The sequence below is a fragment of the Mytilus galloprovincialis genome, chromosome 5, assembly GCF_965363235.1.
Source record: "Mytilus galloprovincialis chromosome 5, xbMytGall1.hap1.1, whole genome shotgun sequence".
NCBI classification, from domain to species: domain Eukaryota; kingdom Metazoa; phylum Mollusca; class Bivalvia; order Mytilida; family Mytilidae; genus Mytilus; species Mytilus galloprovincialis.
Window position 1 is genome coordinate 1341796 of NC_134842.1, and position 27899 is coordinate 1369694.

A 27899-nucleotide genomic window follows, 5' to 3' on the forward strand; every position below is an offset into this window, starting at 1 on the left:
TATAAATAGTCTATGACTAACATTTGTAAGCTGAGGCTGTGAGCTTATATCCCTCACAAACTATCAATGAAATGGCAACTACAAAATGAGTGGCTGAGTGGTATAAATAGTCTGTATGACTAACATTTGTAAGCTGAGGCTGTGAGCTTATATCCCTCACAAACTATCAATGAAATGGCAACTACAAAATGAGTGGCTGAGTGGTATAAATAGTCTGTATGACTAACATTTGTAAGCTGAGGCTGTGAGCTTATATCCCTCACAAACTATCAATGAAATGGTAACTACAAAAATGTCCACAAACAAAACAGTACCCTAAACATAGAATTACAGTAATTAAAGGTACCCATTGATAAATATATTAGGTACACATAATTAATAATAATATTAGGTTCATGTAATTGAGGCACATAATTGATTCTCTTCTTTTACTTTTCAGGATTAACATTCAACAGATTATAAACAAGGAACCCAGAGAAGACATTATAAAGAGAAATGATGATTCTAAAAAACTGCTTCCTAAAATACGTTTTAGACAACTTTTACACAGATCAGTGAGAAATAATGTGAAATCACTGATGTGTGACGAGTTAAAAGTAGACCCCACATAGATAAATAATGGTGTCTATCATGGATGAAAAGTGAAAAAATGTTTGCCAAGATGCATACATGTGATTTTATCAGTGAATCTGAGAGATTTTGTAAGGAGAAAAAAAGTAAAAAAAACTTTAAAAAAATATTAAAAAAAAGAACTGAAACCATTTGTGTTTGTTCATGTTGCATACATCACATAAAGTCTTATTTGTAGATATCATACAGCAATGGTGTCACTGGCTAACATTCATTGGAATGTTTTCTGATTACAAATTTTATATATTGGCACAGACCAGATAAAATGCTGATTATTTGACTAGAATCATATTTTGTAGACCCTTATACTTAAGTTAATCTTAGACAGGTTTTGTCAGACATGACTTTCTGTCATCACTTAGCATCCTAAACTGGAATCAAAACATCCTAAACCCTGATAATACTGTGGATTCATTTATTTTCGTGGGTATGCATTTTTGTGGATTAGACTAGCTCTGCATACAAGCATGTAGAAAGTTTTTATTTCATTTAAAATTGAGTTATGTTGTTCACCTGTATCCACAAATTCTGAGAAAATTAATGTCCAATGAAAAATAATGAATCCACAGTAATCATCTGAAGCAGGATTTGTCAGAAGTGTATTACTGTCACTTGGCATCTGTTGTGCATCTTCAATCTTCTGGATTTAAAACCTCACAAACCCTGATACTATATGTCATCAAAGGGAGGATTTGTTGGAAGTATCACTTTGGTGCCTGTTGCCCCTCTTTCTTCATAAACTAGAATCAAAACCTCTTTAAACATAATAATTTATGACATCTTCGGCAGGATTTGTCAGAAGTGTCTGTCTGTCGTCCCTTGGTGTCTGTTGTCCTCTTCAATCATAATCTGGAATCAAAACTCTGAACACCCTGAAACTTTATGACATCTTCGGCAGGATTTGTCAGAAGTGTCTGTCTGTCGTCCCTTGGTGTCTGTTGTCCTCTTCAATCATAATCTGGAATCAAAACTCTGAACACCCTGAAACTTTATGACATCTTCGGCAGGATTTGTCAGAAGTGTCTGTCTGTTGTCCCTTGGTGTCTGTTGTCCTCTTCAATCATAATCTGGAATCAAAACTCTGAACACCCTGAAACTTAATGACATCTTAGGCAGGATTTATCAGAAGTGCCTTTCTGTCGTCCCTTGGTTTCTGTTATCCCAATTAATTTAACCTATATACAACTGAGATGTTGTTAGTAGTTATAATTATTAACAACGTGCACAATATTTTTTGAATTAAAAAAGAATCAACACTAATTGCAAAAATATGTAAATTGAAAAGTGGAACAAGGGAGCCAACAGTAAGAATAATGTCTTTGACAGATTATTCCCACCAAAAAAGCATTCCTATACAGGTAAAACAAGGATTTATTTATTGTTTTAAAGGGCCGAAAAATATTGCAGTCATATATTGAAAGGAGAAGGTTCACAAAGGCTTAAATTGGCCATGAATTTTTAGTTTTTTAAATTGGGCCAAAATATTACAAATTTCACGTAGAAATACTTGTGATAATACTTTTTAGACTAACAAAAAATTTCTAGCACTTTCCTTTACAATTTATAGAGCTATGACCCCTTAAATAAATTTGTATTAAAAGGTCAACTTTGGTACTTTTTTCTATAATGTTAAATTGTTTTTGGCATAATTAACCTTGGCCGCCATCTACGATCCAAAAAGTTTTTATATTGATGAAATCTATATGAAAATTGGAATCTTTTGGTTACAACACATTTTGGATCCTAGGTGGCGGCCAAGGTGTTTTTAAAGCTTTGAGGTTTAAAAAATGCACAAAATCATCATATTTTGACAAAATGTCCAAAATAGGCTTACTTTGGGGAATATTATGTTCTCTTATGAAAAGAACTGATATATTTAGCATTTAGACTTTTGAAATACAACCATTTACGAACCAAATTGAGACCTTTGTGGTGTTTTATGATAAAGTTGATATTTTAGGCCATTTTGTGCCATTAGTGAACCTTGTCCTTTGTTGTCGTTCAACAACATTTTGTATCCATTTAATAACTTGAGAATAAGTGTATCTTGATGTGGACTTGATAAAATTTACCAAAAGGTTTTCATTCCTTGAAAGGAATGTTGGGATTGATTTATTGGGCTATCGTCCTAACTGTCAAGGAATTAGGACAATAACTTGTGTACAAGTGAACAAATCTCTATGAAATTGTACCACAAGGTACCATACCTTAAAAGGAACATTTGGATTGATTTTGGGCTATTTATTTAAAACGTAGAGGAATTGTCTGGCTTCTGGACCATAACTTCAGTATAAGTGCGTGGATCTCTGAAATTGTACCACAAGGTCTCACAAAAATAGGTTAACGTTACAGCCCCAAAAACAAGTAACCTATTTTTAAAAATCTGGAAAATAGGTCAGTTTATAATGAGAAACTGCTAATGGAAAGACTATTTGGTATGCAGTTGTTTTGACATTGGCATTTCTTGTATCTATAGAGCTGATTTGTCTTCAACCCTAAGTCATGTTTTCAACTTTTAGGTTTGTGATTTGGTCAATGTATGGCGAACCACTTGTGGTAGGTCAATATTTGATACTAGTATGCAATTGTATTAGCATTGTCTCATCGCACTTTCTTTATATTAAAATGCCTGTACCAAGGCAGAAATATGAGTTGTCCATTCGAGGGTTTTAGAGACCAGAAAGGGTCTTACCGATTGTGTGTGTCGTATAGTTGGATATTGTGATTACGGATATTAACAATTGTGAACCTTGTGGATAAATAACGGTGTTGTATTTAGAAAAGTTGAAAACATTACTGAATAATTATAGTTTTTCATTGATGGGCTGAGGATATATAATGGCTGTATGCTGGGGTATAAATCACAAACTGAAATGAAATGAAGTTTGCAGCTCCAGGTACACCATTCAACATAGATTCCAAACTACAAAGGGAAGAAAATGAAAGTACTCAAATCAATTGTTGCTCGAGTATGACATTTTCTCGAATAACCTTTCAGATATTTTTCAAACAGTAATGAATCTGCTATAAAACATAATCCAAGGAGAATCCCACTCTACATGAAGTATATAGTTCATAGTTTTTGTGTAATTTTTCGGAAGGTAAATGAAATAACAAAACAAAAATAAGAGCGTACGCTATACCACGGATCAAGATACATTTGATACGATGTCTGGTTCAACATTCTTTCCATGTGTTGATATGAGTATTGGTAAGTTGAGGTAGAAGAGTACGACAAAGAAAATAACGACATTCTCAACACCGTATGGACTACAAATATTAACGTTGTGTCGTTCTGGTGCAAGAAAATTGGTACCGTTAATTTTTTTTGGACTGACTGAGGTACCAGGTCTGTTTTAGCGATTAATGGAAAATGTTCTTAAATGGCTTCAGTTTGAAAATGCTTAATACATCTGCATAATGTGGTCATTTCAGCTCAACATTTGACGAACATGTTGAAAGATTAAGATAAGAATAATGTTTCAGCGGTTCAGATAAAATGGCCTTAAATAAAAGTCTATTAAGTGTCACTTTGCAGGCAGTAGCATAAAATGTCTTCTGCACATACTTTCTGATAAAGGTATTCAAATAGACTCCGAAAAATTGAAGCGATTAAATCATGGCCTCAGCCCACAAATGTTTGGGAACTGAAATCCTTTATAGGTCTATCCAGTTGTTACAGACTGTTTATTTTTTCTCTTGTCTGTTCGCCCCTCAATAAATTACTCTGAAAAGAGGAAACCTTTTAGGGTTAGGGTTAGGGTTAGGGTTAGGGTTAGGTTAAAAAGTGCAGTGAGGCATTCGAAATTTTCAAGCCGTCGTTAACAAGAGCACCAATACTTTCTTATCACTGGAAAAAACATTCATATTCACACTGATGCAAGTGGAAACAGCATCGGAGCAGTTTGAAGCTCCTGGTGAATCGAGGAGGGAAAACACGAGCACTGGTGTTGAAAGCGAAGATGAGGAGGGTTTAGCATTGCAGAAATTGATGATAGTCTTGATGAAAGAGTCGTTAGTGATAGTAAAAAACAAATTCAAGGAGAATACGACGATGACCGTGAATCCACATCCGTCCACAGAGAGAACGTCGACCGCTTACTTATTTGCTGAATTCAGTGCCAGGAGCTGTAAACTGCTGCTTTAGCATACTGCAATTCGATATCTTTGGCCCACCAATGTAACACTATAATATTTCAGGAATGTTTTAATAGGATTACTTCCTACAAATACAATATGTCATATATATATATGTTTTGTTCATCTTAGTTTCACGATCTTTCTGACGCGCTGCCATATTTTTTTATCAGGCGACTTGAAACTAATAAGCAATGTTAATCTGGTAAATAGTCTTTATCTGTTAAGCAAGATACATAATCGATTATATTTTTACGTCTTATGCATGATCGTTCTTCTTTTGACAAACCTCAAGCTAAAACTCAATGAATACGATCGCATCCTGCATTAGTCATATATATTCGCACACACAACCTAACGTTATAGTTATGTTATAAAACCAGGTTTTCCTTTCATTTTATAGCAATTTAAAATTCAAATTGTTATGGTTGATTTTGAAATGTACATGTAATTACAACATTTTTTTTAATACCTTCACAAATGATTTATAAATTGTCGAAGAAAAAAAATTGTTTAATTTCCTCTGGTGATACCTGTATGTAAAGTATATCTCCTCTGTGTGTGTCCTACATAGAGAGAAATTGTCAATAAGCAAATACATAAAATATGGCTTGTCATGTGAAAGGTAAGATTATGCATATTATGTTTAACATGAAGATAAATTTTCAGCTGAAAATTAAAAATAGAATAACAATAATTCTATCATTTTGTTTTCTATGTCATATTCTATTATTGTATGTAATATTTGTTTTGAATACAATTTCCCTTCTTTTTAGACACAGTATAATACCTTAATGCGGCGTAGATATTGTGTGTTCGAAGCGTTATGTTTTACGTCGTTCACTTTAAATTCAAAACAGATGGGTTTTTTTTCATTCAAATAGCCGTAAAATGGTAAACATGGTAAAAGCGTGTTTTTCTTTTTGCACCTGAGCTCATCTCGAAACAAGATAAAAATACTTGGAGAAGCCTCTTATTATTCCTGGTTCTAGATCTAAGACTAACAACAAATGTTTTTAGACTATCTATGTCAAAGTTTCAAATATATATGTATATGAGATAACATGCCTAAACTATCAGTAAAATTTAGAATTTGAAGACAAGGATGTTATAAGATGTACAAGGTCAAATTTGTTTACACTAGTATAATGCGTCGTTTTATCTTTCTCTACACACCACGAAAGACACACGTAATATCTCATTTAACGGGTTTAATAGATAGTATCATCCATTTATTATATTGGCATCGCAGTACTTATACATCCTGTCATTTTGATATTGTGTCACTGTAAATGTTTGTTTTTATAGTGACTAAGATAATAACACAACGTTGACTGCTGTACCCCTATTTGTGACTTTTAATCTATCATGTCTGTATTTTCACAAATCGTTGTCAATTTAATGGAAATTTATACGACTGTGAATGTGAGCATTTATAGGCATCCATACGACATTCAACAATGAAAAAACATTTTAAGCCAGTTACTAAAAGCCACGACATGAAAAATGTAAAATACTTAAACGGAGAAAACTATAATAGCATATTTCATAACAAAACAACTATTAAAATCAATATATAGGAAGTGCATTAATTATTAAGCACTGAACTACAGGCTTCTGATCACTTGAGATCACCCCTAGTTTTTGGTGGGGTTCGTGTTGTTTATTCTTTAGTTTTCTATGTTGTGTCATGTGTACTATTGTTTTTCTGTTTGTCTTTTTCATTTTTAGCCATGGCGTTGTCAGTTTGTTTTAGATTTATGAGTTTGACTGTCCCTTTGGTATCTTTCGTCCCTCTTTTGAGACAGGCACATACAGAGAAAGTGACTGGGTTAAACACGTTTGAAAATTAATCGAATAAGTGAGAGATAGCGATCCTACATTCTTTCGGCGGCGTCGTTGTCGTCGTCCTTGTCGTCGGTGGCGTCAACAATTATTCACCCTGTGGTTTAAGTTTTGAAATTTTAATAACTTTCTTAAAATCTCCTGGATTTCTACCTAACTTGGACATAATAGTTATCAAAGGTACCAGGATCATTATTTAGTACGCCAGACGCGCGTTTCGTCTACATAAGACTCATCAGTGACGCTCATATCAAAATATTTATAAAGCTAATCAAGTAAAAAGTTGAAGAGCATTGAGGATTCATATTTCCAAAAAGTTGTGTCAAATACGGCTAAGGTAAAATAGTATCCAGAAGTGAATTTTGTAAACAAATAATTCTTGTTTTTCCGTATTTTCTAGGAAACATTATATTCACACTGTGGTTAAAGTTTTAAAATTTTAATAACTTTCTTAAACTGTCCTGGATTTCAACCAAACTTGGACAAAAGCTTGTTTGTGATCATAAGATAGTATCTAGAAGTAATTTTTTTTAAATCTTGTTTTTCGGTATTTTACTTATAAATGGACATAGTTTTTCTGGCAGGAAACATTACATTCAATCTGTGGTTAAAGTTTTTATAATTTTACAACTTTCTTAATCTATCCTGGATTTGTACCAAACTTTGACAGAAGCCTGTTTATCTAAATCTAGTATCTAGAAGGAAGTTTTTCCTGTATTTTCTTTTTATGCTTATTAATGGACTTAGTCTGCAGTTTAAGCTTTTGCAACTTTTATAAGATCCTGGATTTTTACCAAACTTGGACAAAAGCTTCTCACAATCAAAAGATAATATCGATAGCAATATTTTTATTAATTATTTTCCTCATTTTTATTGAGCCTGCGATTACCAGCAAAAGTAGGCAAGACACTGGGTTCCGCGTAACCCTTACGGATATTTTGATACCTATTTGGTAGATTTGACGGGGAAAGTTGCCTAAGTAACCTATTTTATGTTATATATATTTGGCAGGGAACGTTGTCTTAGTAAAAGAGGGACGAAAGATACCAAAGGGACAGTCAAACTCATCAATCAAAAACAAACTGACAACGCCATGGCTAAAAATGAAAAAGACAAACAAACAACAGCACACACGACACAACATAGAAAACTAAAGAATAAACAACACGAACCCCACCAAAAAACTAGGGGTGATCTCAGGTGCTGCGGAAGGGTAAGCAATTCCTGCTCCACATGCGGCATCCGTCGTGTTGCTTATGTGATAAAAGATGGACGAAAGATACCAAAGGGACAGTCAAACTCATAAATCTAAAACAAACTGACAACACCATGGCTAAAAATGAAAAAGACAAACAAACAACAGCACACACGACACAACATAGAAAACTAAAGAATAAACAACACGAACCCCACCAAAAAACTAGGGGTGATCTCATGTGCTCCGGAAGGGTAAGCAGATCCTGCTCCACATGCGGCACCCGTCGTGTTGCTTATGTGATAACAAATCCGGTAAATAGTCTAATTCGGTAGGTCACATTCATGAAAGGGAAGGGGATTGTAGTTACGACGTAGGGAACATATCCGATATCATTTGTGAAACAGCTATTCCATAACGGTCAACCAACTCGTGATGGCGTCCGTAAAATTTACGAAGGGAGGATTTCAACTTCACCATTTGGAACTCTTGGTTTAATAGCTTCCTTGTGAGCAGCAACCCTCTATTAAGAAAATCATGATAGAAAATGCAAGCACGGGAATATCGTATCAATTTGGAGATATATACCCCGTATGCAGGTGCTGCTGGAATGTTGCTACTTAGAAACGGAAAGTTCACAATTGTCTTTTGTCGTAAAATTTTGTTTTCAACCGACCCTCATTGTCAATTTCTAGTAACCTGTTATATATAATTGGTATATTTTACAGGGAAAAAAATTGCCTTAGTAACCGATTTAATGTTATATATTAGGTAGATTTGAGAGAGAAATTTAAGTTGCCTTAACATTCGATTTAATGTTATTAATTTTGTTAGGTCTTGCTGGAAAAGTTGCTTTAGTAACCGGTTCTACGAGTGGTATTGGTTTAAGCATTGTGAACCATCTAGCAGATCTTAGGTGTAATGTAATTTTGAATGGATTTGGCGAAACAAAACATATTGAGGATGTCCAAACTAATTTGAAAAGGTAAATAAATAGAGACAACAGTACCAAGTAAAATAACCAAAATACTCAACTCCGAGGAAAATTCAAAACGGAAAGTCCCTAATCAAATGGCAAAATCAAATAATAAAACGCATCAAACCCATGGACAATTGTCATATTCCTGACGTGGTACGGCCATATTCAAATGTAAAAAATGGTGGATTGAACCTGGTTTTATAGCGCTAAACCTCTCACTTGTACAGCAGTCGCATCAAATTCTATTATATTTTACAACGATGCATGAACAAAATCAAAGACACAATAAGGTACAACAGCAACGCGAACCCCACCAAAATCTTGGGTTGCTCCGGAAGTGTAAACAGAACCTGCTCAACATCTGGCACCCGTCGAATTGCTCATCTTATTACAAAGCCGGCAAATAGTTAATACACATCAACTATCAGGGAGAAGCAACGGATCTATCGGAACACTGATCTGAAACAAAAACAATCACCAACATACATAGAAACTGACTATTTGATAATCTCAACTAAGCATATTCCTGACTTTGTAAGGACATTTGAAGAAAACATGTAGGGTTGAAGCTTATTTAAGGCTAGCCAAACTTCCGTTTATAAAGCAGTGTTAAAATACCGATAAACTGTCATCACTACGTAACAGGAATACAGTACAAATAAACGCAAGAACACTGAGAACAGAGACATACATAACTAAATAATTAAACAGTACATTACAACATACAAATCGCAGAATGACAACACCCATAACCACAAACAACGTTTAACTGGGCTTCACGTAAATTGGTCAATGCCATAAATATTATAAAACAAAAAGCCTTAGTATATTTGAAAAACAAGCTATGATCATATACATTACGACAATGACTGTCTCGTTTGTTATAACATTCGCGGTTCCTAAAACAAGCGTACTAGTATTCTTTTCCACATGCGTCAAAAGCGGCTTTCAAAATTTGCATAAAACATCTGAATGTTATATTCCAGATTATGGCTAAGACATTGAAATATTCAAATGACATTGACTTCATTCTTTGGCTCAAGTACCCAAAGTGATGCGTTAATGGAGTCAGTGTGCGTGTGACATATCTTTTGTTGTACTTAAGGTTTTACTCTCTCCGTTCAGCATCGGATGAGTAATTTTCCTCGGATACTATTAAAAATTATTTGTATTCAAGTACAGTTGAGGCCGATGTATTTTTCCCAAGTACGGTCACATTCCATTTTTGGGGTAAGTCACAGTGAGTTATTTTCCTCAGTGACCACAAAATGTTTCAGATACAGCTTAAATCTTACGAAACAGTTCGGTGTGGTGTATTTTCCCCAGCTAGCGCCCTGCTCAAGTCTTTAAGTACAGTTCAGGTTGAGGTGTATTCCCCCAGATAATGTCACGTTCTAGTTAATTGAGACAGTTCAATTCTAGTTTTAACATTTCCTTTAGTGTGTCTACCTGGTGTGAATTTAGGGACAGTGTTATGCCGGCATAAGTCTTGTATGTGATTAGGGACAGTGTAATGCCGGCACAAGGCTTGTATGTGATTCTGATTCATTAGCTTTGTTTGTCGCGTCTTGTTACGGGTGATAAGTAACTGAACTTTTATACAAACAAACTATTTCATCACAAGTTCAACCAATCATCTCGCGTGACAACCAGTCACTTTTATAAGAAGTTTTCCCTAAATACGGCATACATTTCACATATTAACACGACTGATTAAAATCTATCCGGTATCTTAAGGTCTTATAGCGGGAGGTTTGGCATGCCCAAAAAAAAGGTTCAACCCACCATTTTATTTTAAAATACCCTGTACCAAGTCAGGGAAGTGGCCATTGTTATATTATAGTTCGTTTCTGTGAGTGTTACATTTTAATGTTGTGTTTCGGTTGTGTCGTAGTTCTTTTATATTTGATGCGTTTCCCTCAGTGTAAGTTTGTAACCCGGATTTATTTTTTCTCTATCAATTTTTCTATCGTATTGGTCTGCACGTAATGAAAATGATGATGTAGAAACACCATAAAATTGAGAATTGAAATTGGGAATGTGTCAAAGAGACAACAACACGACCATATTGCAGACAACAGTTATAAAGTCTATTAGTTTTACAATGATTTTACACTCTATTATTTTCCTGATTTCAGACAAAACATTAAAGTAAACTTTTTCGAGGATGATTTGTCAACTGTTCAAGGCAATTTGACATTATGTGACAATATATACCGTATATATCCGACAGGGGTCGACATTCTAGTGAACAACGCAGGTAATATACCGTATCTATCCGACAGGGATCGACATTCTAGTCAACAACTCAGGTAATATATCGCATCTATCCGACAGGGGTCGACATTCTAGTTAACAACTCAGGTAATATACCGTATATATCCGACAGGGGTCGACATTCTAGTCAACAACGCAGATAATATAGCGTACATATCCGACAGGGGTCGACATTCTAGTCAACACGGCAGGTAATATAGCGTACCTATACTACAGGGGTCTACATTCTAGTCAAAACGCAGATAACATACCGTATCTATCCGACAGGGGTCGACATTCTAGTCAACAATGCAACTGATATAGCGTATATATCCGACAGGGGTCGACATTCGAGTGAACAACACAAGTAATATACTGTATCTATCCGACAGAAGTAGACATTCTAGTCAACAACGCAGGTAATATAGCGTATATATCCAACGGGTCGACATTCTAATCCACAACGCAGGTAATATAGCGTATATATCTAACAGGGGTCGACATTCTAGTCAACAACGCAGGTAATATAGCGTATATATCCGACAGGGTAGACATTCTAGTCAACAACGCAAATAATATAGCGTATCTATCAGACAGGGGTCGACATTCTAGTCAACAACTCAGGTAATATAATGTATATATCCGACAGGGGTCGACATTCTAGTCAAGAACGCAGGTAATATAGCGTATATATCCGACAGGGGTCGACATTCTAGTCAACAACGCAGGTAATATAGCATATATAACCGACAGCGGTATACATTCTAGTCAACAACGCAGGTAACATAGCGTATATATCCGACAGGGATAGACATTCTAGTCGATAACTGATACCGTTAAATTCTGAAATTTCAAGCATTAATCGATACTTTGTGTTAATTTCAAATATAGTGGCAGTCATTTCAAGTCAAAACTGTAGCTTATCCTGACCTGTACTGAAAATATCAACATACCTTTAATTGCATATTCGGGCGTACTGGTTCACAGAGGTTTGATAGTACAAAAATCTGAACAACAGGCCAAATATGCCCTCCTTTCAAAATTTTATTTACTTCTTTTAAAATCATTTGAATAAATCTTTCAACAATGGTTCAAAGCCCAAAGCTTTCATTTGATACCAAAACTACCCAAATATATCCGCTATTGACAAAGATACAGTTATGCTTAGGAATTATTTTGTCTAAAATATGTACTACTTTCTTGTATGTTGTTTCCGACCGGGCCTGAATTAGTTGTTCTATACCTATAGGGCCATTATTGCATGTATGTGTCAGAAATGAACACGGATTTGTTTCACTTATAACCAAGATTTCGTCTTATATTTATCGATTGTAGCCTTTCAAAATTGGAAATCCTCAGGATGAGTTTCCTGTGAAATGTTGTCTGTCGTTTTATCTTTGTTTGTTCATGGTTTTGTTCTTATCAATATGTTCCCTTGGTATCTTTACTTCATTTTGTAAATAATTGAACATTACCGACCATAAGTGACTTAATGGTCAATAACATAGGTAATTTGCCTACATTTTGAACATAAATTGACATATAGACATATAGACCAATGTTACCTAACGGAAATAAAAATTCACAGGTAATTACCAAACAATAACAACGAGAACAATATACCAATACATTCGATACTTTCACAATATTAATATAACTGTATTTTCCCGCGGTTCGTATAGTATAGTAAAGCGGAAAAATATTGTATTGTCGTTACGTTTTCATAAATATTCATGAGGCATGACAAAATTGACCAATCAGAAGTCGAATGTTTGTGTTACGATATATTGGTGTTTTCAAGCGCTTCACTTTTTAGCCGTCGTTCAACCTAGTAAGCTGCATGGACGCCGATATTCAACAAACTATACGTGCCGAAGTGCATCATGCTGTACAAAACACCCAGGAACAGTTATTAGACAATATGACAACTTTACTAGAGTCTCGTTTAGACGGTTTTCAAAGAAGAATTCAGGAAAACCAGAAGTCCTTGTCAGACACACAGATAGCCAAGATAGATGAACATATGTCCGACACATATAAGTTCCACAAAAGAGGTAACGAAGAGCAGTACAAACATAACCACAAAGTTTTCGTGAAGATAAGAGAGGCCACTACTGAGATGGAAGCGGAGAACATGAATCAGACGAACATTAACAACGCGAAACAGAAGATAACTGAAGGTATGGACATTATCAAGAACAGACAAAAGCTAATAAAATTAGCTGATTCGTCAGACGCAGGGTGGCGGGTAGTAGCTGAGTATATTGCTAATCCTTTGGCTGAGAATTCCGAGGACGAAAGGAAAATGTACAAGGCACAGTCACGGGCAGATACAAAGATGAAAAAAGAAAAACTGAAAAAACGTACAGACCAAAGGACAACACCATACAACAAAACAACGACATCAAATTCTATGGGAACTCAGTCGATACCTGTTAATGTCAGCAGTGGATTTGGAAGAACTGGGAGATGCTTTTATTGTCACGAGAGTTGACATTGGATAAGGCAGTGTCCAAAAGTCACAACAGAGCAAAAGAATAAGATAAGTATAAATAGTACTTACAATTTTAGTCACATAGAATCGAGCGCACTTTTATTGTGTAAACAAATATCAGCTGATTCTAAATCAATGAAAAGTACACACATTAATATATGTCAAGGTAACGGTAGAGGTGTAGGGTATTTAAAAGAAAAGGTAGACTCGTGGAAAGAGAAAGGTGCTACAAATTTCGTTATTGATATAATAGAAAACGGGTATAAAATACCTTTTAGCACAGTACCTCGAGAAACAGAATTAGAAAACAATAAAACTGCACGCAAAGATAGAACAACTTTTAGAAAAAGGTTGCATACGTCGAGTGAAAAGTAAACCTCACGTTGTCAATCCATTGACTGTCGCAAATAATAAAGGCTCAAAATTAGGATTAGTTTTAGACACGAGGCATTTAAACCCACATATTGTAAAATTCAAACACAAGTATGAAGACGCAACAAATGCCAGACAGTTGTTTGAGAAGGGAAACTGTATTTTCCTACGATTTAAAAAGTGCATATCACCACATAAGAATATGTCAAGCAGATACAACTTTTTTAGGTTTCAAATGGGCAAATGAATACTATGAGTATAATATTTTGCCATTTGGGTTATCCTCTAGTGGGTATATATTTAGTAAAGTAATGAGTGAGATCGTTAAACATTGGAGGGGTAGAGGCATGAAAATCGTTATGTATTTAGACGATGGCCTAGGTGGAGGTAACGGTTTTGATAATGCGTTAGAATCAAGTAAAACAATCAAATCCGATTTAGAACGGTTTGAATTTGTTTTGGCACATGTGAAATGCCACTGGTTGATGTCAGAAGGGGTTACAGGTTGCACTTTGTAAATACAGCTGTTTCTCAAAACACGCCTCTTTTGGGGAGTAATTGAATATTCATAGAAAATTGATTTTGTTTACATACTGGTTCCCAGTTATGCTCTCTGTGTTCCATATCGCAGAGACAGAACTTGGGAATGTTACCAGTAAATAAACACGTGCATATTGTTTACATTGAAATCTGTGGTAACCTTTCATTCGAGGTAGGGGTCGTTAAGAAAATTAGTGTAAGTTTAAACTCTGAGAAGTTCAGGGCATATAAACGTTGAAAATATGCCGCACAGCCCTATATTTTGACCTTTGAAAAAAATTGTGTTGCATATGAACTTTCAATTCTAGGATAAGACTTTTTTCAAAACTTCATAGTAAAAGTGGTACAGTTTTAGCCGTAAAAGGAGTTCCTATGGGAAATTGCATTGTCAATATTTACAGAAATGCAACCTTTAAGACTCACAGAGAAACGCATAACTAAATTGAAAGGCACTTTGGTCATTTTCATTTACCAGTTTAGATGTGGTATTAGGCTATTCAGAGTAAAATTTGTGGCCAGTATTGTAGGCCAAATCATATCTATGCAGGCAGTATTAGGCGACCAGGCACGATTAAGAACTAGATATTTATATGAATCTATATCGTATAGAGCAAGTTGTTACGCTAAAATACTAGTTAGTACAGAAGCACTTAAAGAGTGCACATTTTGGCTACAAAATATAAATAGTCTAAACGAGACAGGATTTCAATTGTGTCAGTTGACATTTGTTGACATGAAGATCAAGATTATCACTTGTTCTGTGATGCATCTGGCAAGGGTTTTGGTGGTCATTTGACCGCAGGTTGAAAGGACGAACAATTGGAAATGTTTGAAAGTTGGTCAGTAAATGAACAAAACAAAAGCTCAACTTGGCGAGAGTTAGTAGCATTAAAGAGAGTACTAATCAATTTTACAAATGTAATGAAGGATAAGATTATCCGAGTATACATAGATAACAAAAACGTAACGCACATACTCAGAGTCGGAAGTCGAAAAGCGTCACTACATGAAAACATGATGCATATACATGAAATTTGCAAAGATCAATCATTTAAATTTAAAGTTCTGTTTGGATTCCACGTGAACAACACACACACGCTGACAGGTTAAGTAGACAGTCAGATTGTGATGATTGGGATGTACAGGACGACATATTTACATATCTAGATCACATGTGGGATCCTCATAACGCCGATAGATTTGCACATGACTACAACACAAAGGGTAAGCATTTTAATTCAAAATATTGGTGTCCAGGAACACCAGCTATTGACGCTTTCACAGTTGACTGGAAAAGTAAAAACAATTGGCTTGTACCACCACCAATTTTGATCCCGAAAGTCTTAAACAAATTAAAACAAGAAAAATGCAATGCTACTTTAGTCATACCAGAGTGGACCTCTGCACCGTACTGGTCTATGCTAAAAGAGGGACAGAAGATACCAAAGGGATAGTCAAACTCATAAATCTAAAACAAACTGACAACGCCATGGCTAAAAATGAAAAAGACAAACAGAAAAACAATAGTACACATGACACAACATAGAAAACTTAAGAATAAACAACACGAACCCCTCCAAAAACTAGGGTGATCTCAGGTGCTCCGGAAGGGTAAGCAGATCCTGCTCCACATGTGGCACCCGTCGTGTTGCTTATGTGATTACAAATCCGGTAAATAGTCTAATTCGGTAGGTCACATTCATGAAAGGGAAAGGGATTGTAGTTACGACGTAAGGAACATATCCGATATCATTTGTGAAATGGTTATTCCATAACGGTCAACCAACTCGTGATGGCGTCCGTAAAATTTACGAAGGGATGATTGCTAATAGATCAGAAAGGGAACATGAAAGTCTTCATAGTTGCACACACTTTTTTCAGGGAGAAAACTTGACCCGAGAAGGCCGCGGTCAAAGCGGTATATTTGGACAACAATTTCTGAAATTTAGATTGATTGGTTTAAAAATACAATTTTAGATCAAATATTTATGATTATTCTCTTTCTTTTAACAGGGATAAGATAAGATAAGATAAGAAAACTTTATTTTGATTCGGCATGAGTACAAATAAGCAACACAAGCTCTAAGGAGCTTTTGACCGAATATAAAAACATATAAATAACATAAAAACAGTGCATTTTGACATATAAAACAACCTGTAATACAAAGTTGAATCTCACATACATAGCATGCAATAAAAATAATCAACAAGTTTAGAATGAAGTAAAAACATGCTTGACCAGAGCAACCAAAAGCAGCATAAATAATAAAACAGTTTAAGAATTATCTGCAAGCAGAACAGTGACATTCCAAACCGTTCCAGGACTGAACAAGACTTTTAAAATGTGAAAAACTGTTTTCAGTCCTGAAATGGTTTGGAAGACTGTTCCATAAAGTAGCAGCAGCAAATTTGAACGATTTTTTTACCGTAACGGGTTGACTTTACCTGTGGAATTTCAAGAATATTTACATACCTGAAAGAATATTTAGATTTTTTGACATTCACCAAATTTTGTAAGAACACAGGAGCGATGTTGTTTATAATTTTAAAAGTTTCTAGAGCCATTGTTCTTATCCGTCTGATCTGCAAGGAAGGCACCTTAGCTTTAAGTAAGAGGTCCTCGTAGGAGCTGGTAAAATCCTCATAAACAAAACGGAGTGCTCTTTCCTGCACCTTTTCTAGTTTTTTGGAATTTTTCTCAGTGCAAAAATGCCATGCCAAAGGGCAAAAATTAAAATTACTAAGAATAAAAGTATGAAATATAGTAAGTTTACTAAGTCTATCCAAAAATGAGCCTAAACGTTTTAAAACATTTAATTGCTGTGATGCCTTCCTACAGATTGAGCTGACATGAACATCAAAATTTAGCTGGTAGTCTATTTCAATGCCTAATAATTTTACTGTTTTTTCACATGTGAGGTTCGAATTTTGAATATGTATAGATGGGTTCTTTTCAAAGGTCTTTTTGCCAACAGCCAAAACTTGAAATTTGTCAGGATTTGCTTGCATTTTATTTACCCTGAACCACTCAATAAGTATTTTTGAATCCGATTCCAAAGTTGAAATTAATAAATCGAAATCTGGAGTACAAAAAGATAAAGTATTGTCATCTGCATAGTTATATAAACTACCATTTTTAACAAAAAGAAAAATATCATTTATAAATATATTAAACAACAATGGCCCTAGTATCGAACCCTGTGGTACGCCTTTATGGATGTCAGCCCAACCACTCAGAACATTGTTGACTTTAATTTGCTGTTTTCGATTAGATAAATAGGACTTTAAAAGAGCAACTGCATTGGGGGTTAAACCATATGCTGATAATTTATCTAGCATAATATTGTGAGGCAGGCAGTCAAAAGCCTTAGAAAGATCCATTAATACTGCTGCAATGTACTGGTTTTTATCAAGAGCTTCTCGCCAGTCTTCTAACACTCTGAGAAGTGTGGTCTGACATCCATGTCCACGTCTAAATGCACACAAAAATGGATTAAATATTTTATCAAAATAATCAGTTAATTGAATTTCATATATTTTTTCAAAGATTTTAGAAAATATGGGTAAGACACTAACTGGGACCAAATTAGATGGTACAGTAAGGGAGGCCATTAGAAATAGCGGCATCGATGCTGACAGTTATCTTTATGGGCTTCATCCAAAAATGTGCGAACTTTTAATTAACAGCAGAAGTGACAACACAGTCAAATCTTATTTTAATGCTTTCAAAAGATGGGAACGTTTTATATCTCTTTATGGACATGTTGCTTTGCCAGTTCAACCAGTGCACGTCGCACTATACCTTACATACTTAGTTAACAACGGTTCTACTTATCATCTGGTGTATAATGCAATATATGGTATTAAATAGGCTCACGAAATCAACGGTTTAAAAGATCCTACCACGAACACTTTTGTTTCTTCAATACTAGAAGCGTCTTAAAGAGTTGCGCCAAAGAAGACTAACAAGAAATATCCAGTTACTACAGACGTTTTGATAGAACTTTGTGATAATTTCAAAGATTGTTCTGACCTACTTGTGTTAAGAGATTTGACTATGATGCTACTTTGTTTTGCAGGTTTCCTTAGATACGATGAACTGAGTTCTTTGTGTTTTCGTGACATTGATATACAAGATTCTTTTCTGATTTTACATATAGCTTAGAGCAAAACTGACCAATACAGGCAAAGCAATGAGGTTATAAAGCGAAAGGCTCTACAATCGCATGTCCCTATAATATGTTAGTTAAATACACACGTGTGGCTGGTTTTATTAGTCATGAGAATAAATTTTTATTTCGTCCCATCTATAGGTCAGGAGATTTGTGTAAATTGATAAATAAGGATAAGAAACTCAGTTACACGGCGGCTAGGGAGTGTCTTCTCAAAAGAATTAGAATTATTCGTCCTGGTTGTAACATAGGTCTTCACTCGTTCAGATCAGGTGTCGCCACAGTGGCTGCTAACGCAGATGTTAGCGACAGGTGTTTGAAAAATGTATTTATGAATTAAAAGTGTGGTCCGCCACTTTTATCCTGAGATAGGCTCGAGCATTGGCACGGATGCAGGTTTCCATTCATATTCATATATCATGTGAACGATTGTTGGTTTTTCCTGGACGGCCTTGACTATCTATGAAGGGTAACATTCAGAAATTTAAGCGAATACACTATGGATACACTGATATTTGAAATATCAGATATATGTTTTAATATTTGTAAAATGTGTACTGCTGGAAATTATTTGAGATAAGAAATTAAATACGGCGTCTATCACGTTCGACGGGCTGTCGGCAAATTTATATTTGTGTTTTAGTTATATTTAGTCATGGAGTAGAGATAATACAACGATATACAGTAAGGCAAAATCGAAACGGTCAGACACAATAATTATATAACTATAAGAATAAAAATAAAACATTCTGTCAGCTAAAAGAAATCAGGATGCGATTATTATAATACTAATAAAATCGACGACGATGACCTCATCATCATCATCATTTAACTGGTGCTTTAATCTTTTAACAAACATACATTAACACACATTAACAATATGCTATTTATTGATTGCTCAATATACACTGAACGTGATTTTACCTTTATTGAATCGTATAGGTTTCCAGCATGTGAGTCCAGTGGAAACATTTCCGACGGCCAAGTGGGAGCAAATGATTGGTTTAATGCTGACGTCTCCGTTTCTACTTGTTCAGAAATTTCTACCAGAAATGAAACGCAAAGGTTACAAACTATGTTCAAAGTCTTTAACTTTGTTAAAATACGCTTATTTTGTAATTATTGCGTCCGCTGTTTCGAAGATCAATACCCACTAGCTTATATATAGCTTGATACAATTAGTACTTAAATGTTATATTTATTTTTCAATATATTGACAGACAGCTGTGAACAACAGCTACGTAAAACTATCATAATTCATTGAATATATCTTAACTCACCAGATTCGAAGTGGAAGAAATTATTTAACCTCAGTTGAAATGTTCAACCGAACAAATGAACAGAATTAATGTTCTACTTCTTCTTATGGATGCCCTCAACATTGCTTGCTATAATGCACATCTTTGTCCATAGAGAAACTACTTTATTATGTACTGTTATATGTTCATTTCCATCCAAAGTACCTAATGTTTAAAAACAAAACTGTTCTATATACATTTCCGTCTAGATTAATCGCTACTTTTATATTACTTTTATACTTTGTACAAAAATGTATAAGCATTTCCACTCATTGTTATTTTGTTGCAATATGTTCCATTCCATTCCCAATTTCACACGTGATGCTTATAATTAATGCTGAAATATTTTCGGTCAGTACTGCTCTACGTTGGGTTCATATCAATCGAATCAAAAGAAAGTCCCTGTGCCAAATGTGCTTATATAGTTATCAAAGGTACCAGGATTATAATTTAGAACGCCAGACGCGCGTTTCGTCTACATAAGACCCATCAGTGACGCTCATATCAAAATATGTATAAAGCAAACTAGTACAAAGTTGAAGAGCATTGAAGATCCAAAATACGGCTAAGGTAATCTATGCCTGGAATAAGAAAACCCTTAGTTTTGTCGAAAAATTCAAAGTTTTGTAAACAGGAAATTTATAAAAATTACCACATTATTGATATTCATGTCAACAGCGGAGTGTTGACTAATAGGCTGGTGATACCCTTGGGGACGATACGTCCACCAGCAGTGGCATCGACCCAGTGGTGTAATTAGTTATCAAAGGTACCAGGATTATAATTTAGTACGCGAGACGCGTGTTTCGTCTACATAAGACTCATCAGTGACGTTCATATCAAAATATGTATAAAACCAAACTTGTACAAAGTAGAAGAGCATTGAAGATCCAAAATTCCAAAACTTTGTGCCAAATACGGCTATGGTAATCTATGCCTGGGATAAGAAAATCCTTAGTTTTTCGGAAAATTCAAAGTTTTGTAAACCGGAAATTTATAAAAATTACCACATTATTGATATTCATGTCAACACCGGAATGTTGACAACTAAGCTTGTGATACCCTCGGGGACGAAACGTCCATTAGCAGTAGCATCGACCCAGTGTTGTAAATCATTACATTGTATACATCCATTCTTTGAACATATATTGAAATCAGACGTTAAGAGAGTTAAGAGGCAAGACGTTCTGTTACAAGTCAGATCGAAACGATAGTGAGATTAATTTGTTGATTTTTAACTATTTACAAAATGAGTTTGTGATAAAAATAAAAGTTAGCTATTTGATATCAAGCTATTTCCTCTGAGAATCAATTGAGTTATGATTAACTTGCGCAAGATGGTTTATGCCAAATCCAAATAATATCATGACCACAATATGAAATTTCAAAAATCTTTCAGAATGGGGTAGAATAATTAACATTTCTTCTGTGCATGGATTAGTTGCCAGTCCATATAAGGCTGCCTATGTATCAGCAAAACATGGTGTGCACGGACTGACGAAGGTAAACATTGCTATATCTTTATATAAAACATGACTTTTACCTGTACAATGATACACACGTTTTCAAAACTTCTAACTACCAGGTAAATTCAAAAAAGGAGAGTCCCTTTAAACTGACAAATTCAAACGTTAGACTTTATTAATCAATGGCGCAAATGAAAACAACTAATATATTCTGACATGGTTACACATATTTTGAGCAAAATAATTAGTTGTACCTTTTTTATAGCTAGTTATAATGACTTTTGGTGAGCGATCAAACTGGAAATAAAAGAGTAATAGGACAATTATTGGGACCATCAACCAAATTGATTAAGCCAAGACATACAACACAATTGACAACTAACATACAAATAATCTGGCAAAGACGCCAACAAAATGGTGTTTTTGCAGGTGGAAGTACATGAGCATACAGTTTATAATATACAAAATGTTCACAATGATACCAATTCACTTTGCATATCTTCGCAAAAATACAAAATTGATATATAAATACACTTTATATACCACTTTTTGTACAACTGCAGACAAGGATAAATACATTTATATAAAACATTGTTGATACCTTCACAATAATACAAACGTAGAAATAAATGTTATATAAAACATTGTTGATACCTTCTTAATCAAAGAGGGACGAAAGATACCAAACTCATAAATCTAGAATGAATAAACTGACGGCTAAAAATGAAAAAGACAAACAGACAAACAATAGTACACATGACACAACATAGAAAACTAAAGAATAAACAACCCGAACCCCAAGAAAAAACTTGGGGTGATCGCAGGTGCTCCGGAAGGGTAAGCAGATCCTGCTCCACCTGTGGCACCCGACGTGTTGCTCATGTGATAACAAATCCGGTAAAAAGTCTGATTCGGTAGGTCACATTCATGAAAGGGAACGGGGATTGTAGTTACGACGTAAGGAACATATCCGATATCATTCGTGAAACAGTTATTCCATAACGTTCAACCAACTCGTGATGGCGTCCGTAAAATTTACGAAGTGATGATTTCAACTTCACCATTTGGAACTCTTGGTTTAATAGCTTCATTGTGAGCAGCAACCCCCTATCAAGATAATCATGATAGGAAATGCAAGCACGGGAATATCGTATCAATTGGGAGAGATATACCCCGTAATCAGGTGCTGCTGGAATGTTGCTACTTAGAAATGGAAAGTTCACAATTGGAAAGCTGAAATCATCTCTTTTGTCGTAAAGTTTTGTTTTCAACCGACCCTCATTGTCAATTGCTAGATATGGATCAAGAATTAGGCCAACTTAACTGTATCTGTAGTATCCTTTATCTCTAGTTCGATGGGATAAATGCGTTCCATATAGTCACCAAATTGTGAATTATTTAGTGAAAGAACATACACACATGACTGTGTTTGTTTTACTAGTAACTGTAAACAAGCGGACAAATGTATTTGTTCTAGGTAGTTATTGTAAAGAGTAAATGTTTATCTGGCAGGGTTCGTAGAAACTTTATATCATTTCTATAGTTTATTAAACAATGTTAAGATATGGTTGTCTGGTTTGTTTCTCTGGTACTATAAGCGATAGGACATATATATTTGATGTATAGCATTATTTGTACATTTTTGTCTGCTATGTCCGACCTTATATCATCTACATGGATCATTGATTTGAAGAGTATGTTATACTTATAGTAAAGCCTTCATACTAAAGACTTTCGACATAAATTCTATCAAAAGTAAACTAAGAAAATAAGAAATGTTAGCGTGTGCACTAATCATCTAATGTCCAATTTATACATAATATACGAGTAGCTAGTAAAAAAATCAAGATTGCAAGTTTATTAGAGTAATTCAAAAGTGTTCATACAATATATCAGTTCACTAATTCATTACTTGTTTGTAGTCTCATCAATTTCAATTTGTGCATATTTCAGGTTGTTGCTTTAGAAACTGCAGAAACTGGTATTACGTGTAATGCCATTTGTCCTGGGTTTGTAGATACACCAAGTAAGTTTTATTGTATCAAAGAATTACTTTTCATCCGTCTGTAACATTGCTTTTTATGTAAATTAGCCCCGTTCACGACTCATTACCAAGGTACTTATTGCTTTTCAATTAATATATAAATTCATTACATTGCGTACCATTTTAAATGTTCCTGTTCATTTATTGATACCATGTAAGGAATATCGTATTACCCAAAATTTCCCTTTTCTTAAATATTAACGGTATTTCACATTGAGTATAATCTCAAATATCCGTGTTCATTAAATCAATATTTGACATAAACTATCAATGAACATCAAAATGTGTCGAATGCAAACATTAGTGTAGACCATATTCGTAATATAAGATATTAGTACATGCTTTTTCTATTTTTGCTATTCTAAGTTTAACTCACTAAAGATTGCATATAGTCGATTCAGTTCGCCATTTTCAAAATTTATAGCACCTCCTATTCCTTTTTATTGTTGATTTGTCTTAAACACTACAGTCGATGGGGTGCCCTTCCTGTTCTTCCTGAAACACCGAGAGTCAGTCATATCAGGGTTTCTACAGATATAGATTGCATCAAAACTTCCATTATCATTTCAGTTTATCAGAAACAAGTAGAATCTCGCTCACAAACTGATGGATGCAGCTACGATGAGGCCTCGGTATGTCACTTGTTAAAATACAATAAGATTGTATCTTAATTTTGTATGTGTTGTATGAGGAAGATTTTATTTGTTTATAATGGTCAGAAGATCAAGAGTTATAACGTTATTCCTCTGGTATTCCATACAGCACATTGCTTTAATAATGAACAAAAAGATAAAACTAGAGCTTGTAGCTGCTACTTAAAAATGTCACTAGTGTCAGCAAAAAGTTGATAAACTAGTGTTATGTCAATGACATCTGGTCCTTTTTTTACCTTTGTTATAAAAATATCAACTTCACAAATATAACACGATGATATTGATGTTGTTTATCATCTAAAAATACGTGTTGTGGTAATCCTTTGTTTGTCTTTGTAAATTATTTCTTTTACTGTTCAGTCAATGTTGGTAATATTAATTTGACTTGGCTTATTAATTATACATCCCGTCATTATGTTATTGTGCTAATGTAAATTTTATATTTTTTTGTCTTTCGTTTTTGATTGTGTGATTTGTCTATATGTTTTTTTTTAATTTTGTTTGCTTGCACATTTGTTTGTTTTTATAGTGATTAAGATTTTTACACTTTTACACAATATTGACTGTTGTACACCTATTTTGACATTTTTACCTATAAAGTCTGATTATTTTGTTCGCACATTGTTGTCAATGTTATGTAATTTGATGCGACTACCGTACAAGTGAGAGGTTTAACTACCTAATAGAACAGTTTTAATCCACCATTTTCTACATTAGAGAATGCCTGTACCAAGTCAGGAATATGACAGTTGTTATCCAACTTTTGTTTGGACTTTTGATTTTGCCTTTTGATTTTGGATTTTCCTTTTTGATTTTTCCTCGGAGTTCAGTATTTTTGTGTTTTTACTTTTTTTTTTGTACATATGAAAATGGCTATAAAAGTCAGGTTGTTATCCTTTCGTGTGATGTCTACGAGTTTTTGATTTGGCTATTTGATAAGGGAATATCCGTTTTGTATTTTTCTCGGGATTCGGTACTTTTGTTATTTCAATTTTTACCATTAATATTCCAAACTTTTGTGATTTCGTTCTATTAAAATATATGTCCTTCATAACTAGAAATCAAAGAAAAACAGACACGGCTTCCTCCGTCACATTTTAGACTCATACATCGAATTTGACTAAAGCGGTCATCTCATTACCAGATCATATGATAAACGATTAATCTTGAAATTAGAAATTACCCCAACCTTAGAGTTGATTGGCCATTATGACAAAAGTGTGTCAGAAATCATATCTGATATTCTTCCTCAGTCATAATAACCTTCTATCATTACCGAATTGAACAATTAAAGAAATAGCACGACGGGTGTCGTATACGGTGCAGGAAATGCTTAACCTTCCTGAGCACCTGATTTCACTCCGCGCAAAAATGCAACGGGGTTAAACAGTTAACTGACATGCCAGCTCCAGACTTCAATTACACTGATTGAAAGATTATGATTTCATCATGTGAATATTAGGCACAATCCATCCCGTTAGGGGTTTAGTATTTGTTTGTTTATTTTTAGTTCGCTATTTACATAATTGTTTTGCAGAGACGGATCTTAGAGCTAAATCATCCTACTTTACAACCTATTGGCACACATCAGGTAAATATACAGCATAAATTACTTTGCCAACGTGGCACTCATCAAGTAAATGTACGGCGTAAATTACTTTGTCAAAGTTGCACTCATCAGGTTAAGAAACAACGTAAATAATTGTGTCAACTTGGCGATCATCAGATAAAAATGTAGCATGAATAACTTTGTCAACGTTCAGATAAAAATATTAAGTTAATACCACTGTCATAGTGGCACTCAGTAGGTAAAGATACAGGTAAAAGCTGCCAGTTCTTACTTTCTACAAAGAAATCCAAATCTGCTTCGGTTACTGTAAGAATATCATAAATAGCAATACCTTTTGAAAAGTTCGTATACTAAGAATCCTACGAATCCTAACTAATTGATTTATTTTATCATCACATCATACATTGTCATATGTCTAATACGATATGTTTTACTCAGAGATATTTTTAGATGGAATCATGTTAATCAAAATTCACTGTTAACTCAATATGAAGTTATTGATAATATTAAAGTATTTATAAATGATACTGTTTATAGCTTTGAATCTTTCCTCACGTCGACCATGATGCTTATGTTTGCACGTTAATAAAATATGTATATTTAGGTTGCATAACTTGTATTATTCATGGTATATTAAATAAAAACAATCCTCAGTTAAACTGCCATTTAAAGTGGAAATTGAGATCAAATCGTTTCATTAGCGCAGGCGTCATGGTATGATACTTTGTGTCAGTGACAATATTGGATAAGTGAAATGCATTCCATGTAAAATGAAAAGTCAAATGTTATCAAAGTGTCAACCAATTACGTTTTAAGGGAAAAGATTGTCGAACTTATCAATGAAATGATTCCCCGAAATACAATTGATCATGTTACAAACAATGTAAACTAATAATAATGTTTCATATTCTTTAGGTAGCAAAGTTTGTAGAATTTTTATGTTCTGAAGCAGCCTCACAAATCACTGGTTCTTGTTTAACAATGGATGGAGGTTGGACAGCTAGGTGACTTTAGTTCATGGATATACCGCGGCAGCCAAGAAATGTTTATACACTTATAGCATGGGAATTAATAAACATGTATATGATAAAGTATAAAGTATACTGAAGTCGCAACACTTTTTAAAGTCAGGAGACTATAAATGTTAAAAATATGTTGGTTATTCATAAGTTTTTCAATAGAATAATGATACAGAAAACTAAGAAACGAAGTGTTTCTAAAGGAAGAGTTTTTCAGTCTATTGGATATTGGTGGCCACATATGTATAGAAAGCCAACGGGGTCAAAATTCTTAATTCGTAACTTGTAGTTGTGTAATTGCAAAAATCTTAATGCGTAAATTGTCAGTTTGTAACTTATATATTTGTAATTTCTAAATTCTTATTTCGTAAATTGTCTATTTGTAACTTGTAACTGTGTGATTTCAAAATTGATGTTTTGTAACTTGTAACTTGTCGATTCGGGAAATGTCAATGTGTGAAATGTCAAAAGTGTTAAACGTTGTCGTTGTATTATGCTAACGATCATTATGACGACAGATGGCACTCGGTTTCTACTTCTGTAAGTAGAAGCACCTCCATATGGACTATATACCTAACTAATCTAAATCAAATATATACAGCACATACGTATAATAGAAAACAAATAGATATAAAATATATTATTTGTTTTATATTGCATGTCTACCAGGTGGTGTCCCGTCCCCTCTGAATATTTTGTCAATAACCAATGTCGTAAAACTATGAAACTGTTGTTTTTTTTTTAACAAAACTCAACACCTACACCCACTTTTAGCCAAAGAGACATCCTACCCCTTTGACTTGCCAGAGAGAAGATTTCACTATCTCGCCCTTTGCATGCCAGAAGCAATTGTCCCCAATATGCATATGCTTACCCTAATTGTATTTCTCCATGATACTCTTTGCACATGATTTGGGGTTTGTCCCCCGGGCGGGGGGGGGGGGGTATGACTTGAGTCGTTTTGGAGAGTAATAGTGTAGCCTGGAATCCTGGCTCACTGCTCGGCAGAAGAGCCATACGGAATACACCATGGTTTGTCAATAGCGTCATTTCTTGATATATTGGCGGTTAATATTTATATTGTTACCAACTCTTTGCAAATTATTTTTAATTTCAATTAAATGCAAATTTCAAAACATTTAGCTTTATTGATTAATATCGTGAATCAACTCGATTAATTAACGATCCAATCGACAAAATATTAGATTTCATCACGTGTCCGGGCTATA

The 27899-nt window shown here is 34.4% G+C and overlaps 2 protein-coding genes across 8 annotated transcripts in view; both read left to right on the forward strand.

Annotated features, from left to right (window-relative positions):
• The window catches only part of LOC143074936 (uncharacterized), a 50233-nt gene extending 49475 nt beyond the window's left edge, over positions 1-758 (forward strand). For all 6 annotated transcript variants that reach the window (XR_012978189.1, XM_076250129.1, XM_076250131.1 and 3 more), the window contains one exon: positions 440-758. Coding sequence is in view for 1 of the 6 variants with exons in the window: in XM_076250131.1 (XP_076106246.1) it covers positions 440-462 (23 nt within the window). In the remaining 5 variants the exon portion in view is untranslated. The remainder of the gene's footprint in view (positions 1-439) is intronic.
• Positions 759-5275: 4517 nt separating this feature from the next.
• LOC143074939 (D-beta-hydroxybutyrate dehydrogenase-like) lies at positions 5276-26820 on the forward strand. Of its 2 annotated transcripts, XM_076250137.1 has the most exons (9): positions 5276-5392; positions 8642-8792; positions 10925-11046; positions 19563-19685; positions 21318-21421; positions 23338-23410; positions 23999-24060; positions 25619-25672; positions 26567-26820. In XM_076250137.1, the coding sequence occupies exons 1-9, from the start codon at positions 5374-5376 to the stop codon at positions 26657-26659; spliced, it is 801 nt and encodes a 266-aa protein (XP_076106252.1). In that variant the 5' UTR covers positions 5276-5373; the 3' UTR covers positions 26660-26820. The 2 variants fall into 2 exon arrangements, with proteins under 2 accessions (XP_076106252.1, XP_076106253.1); XM_076250138.1 differs by lacking the exon at positions 19563-19685.
• The last annotated feature ends 1079 nt before the right edge of the window (positions 26821-27899 follow it).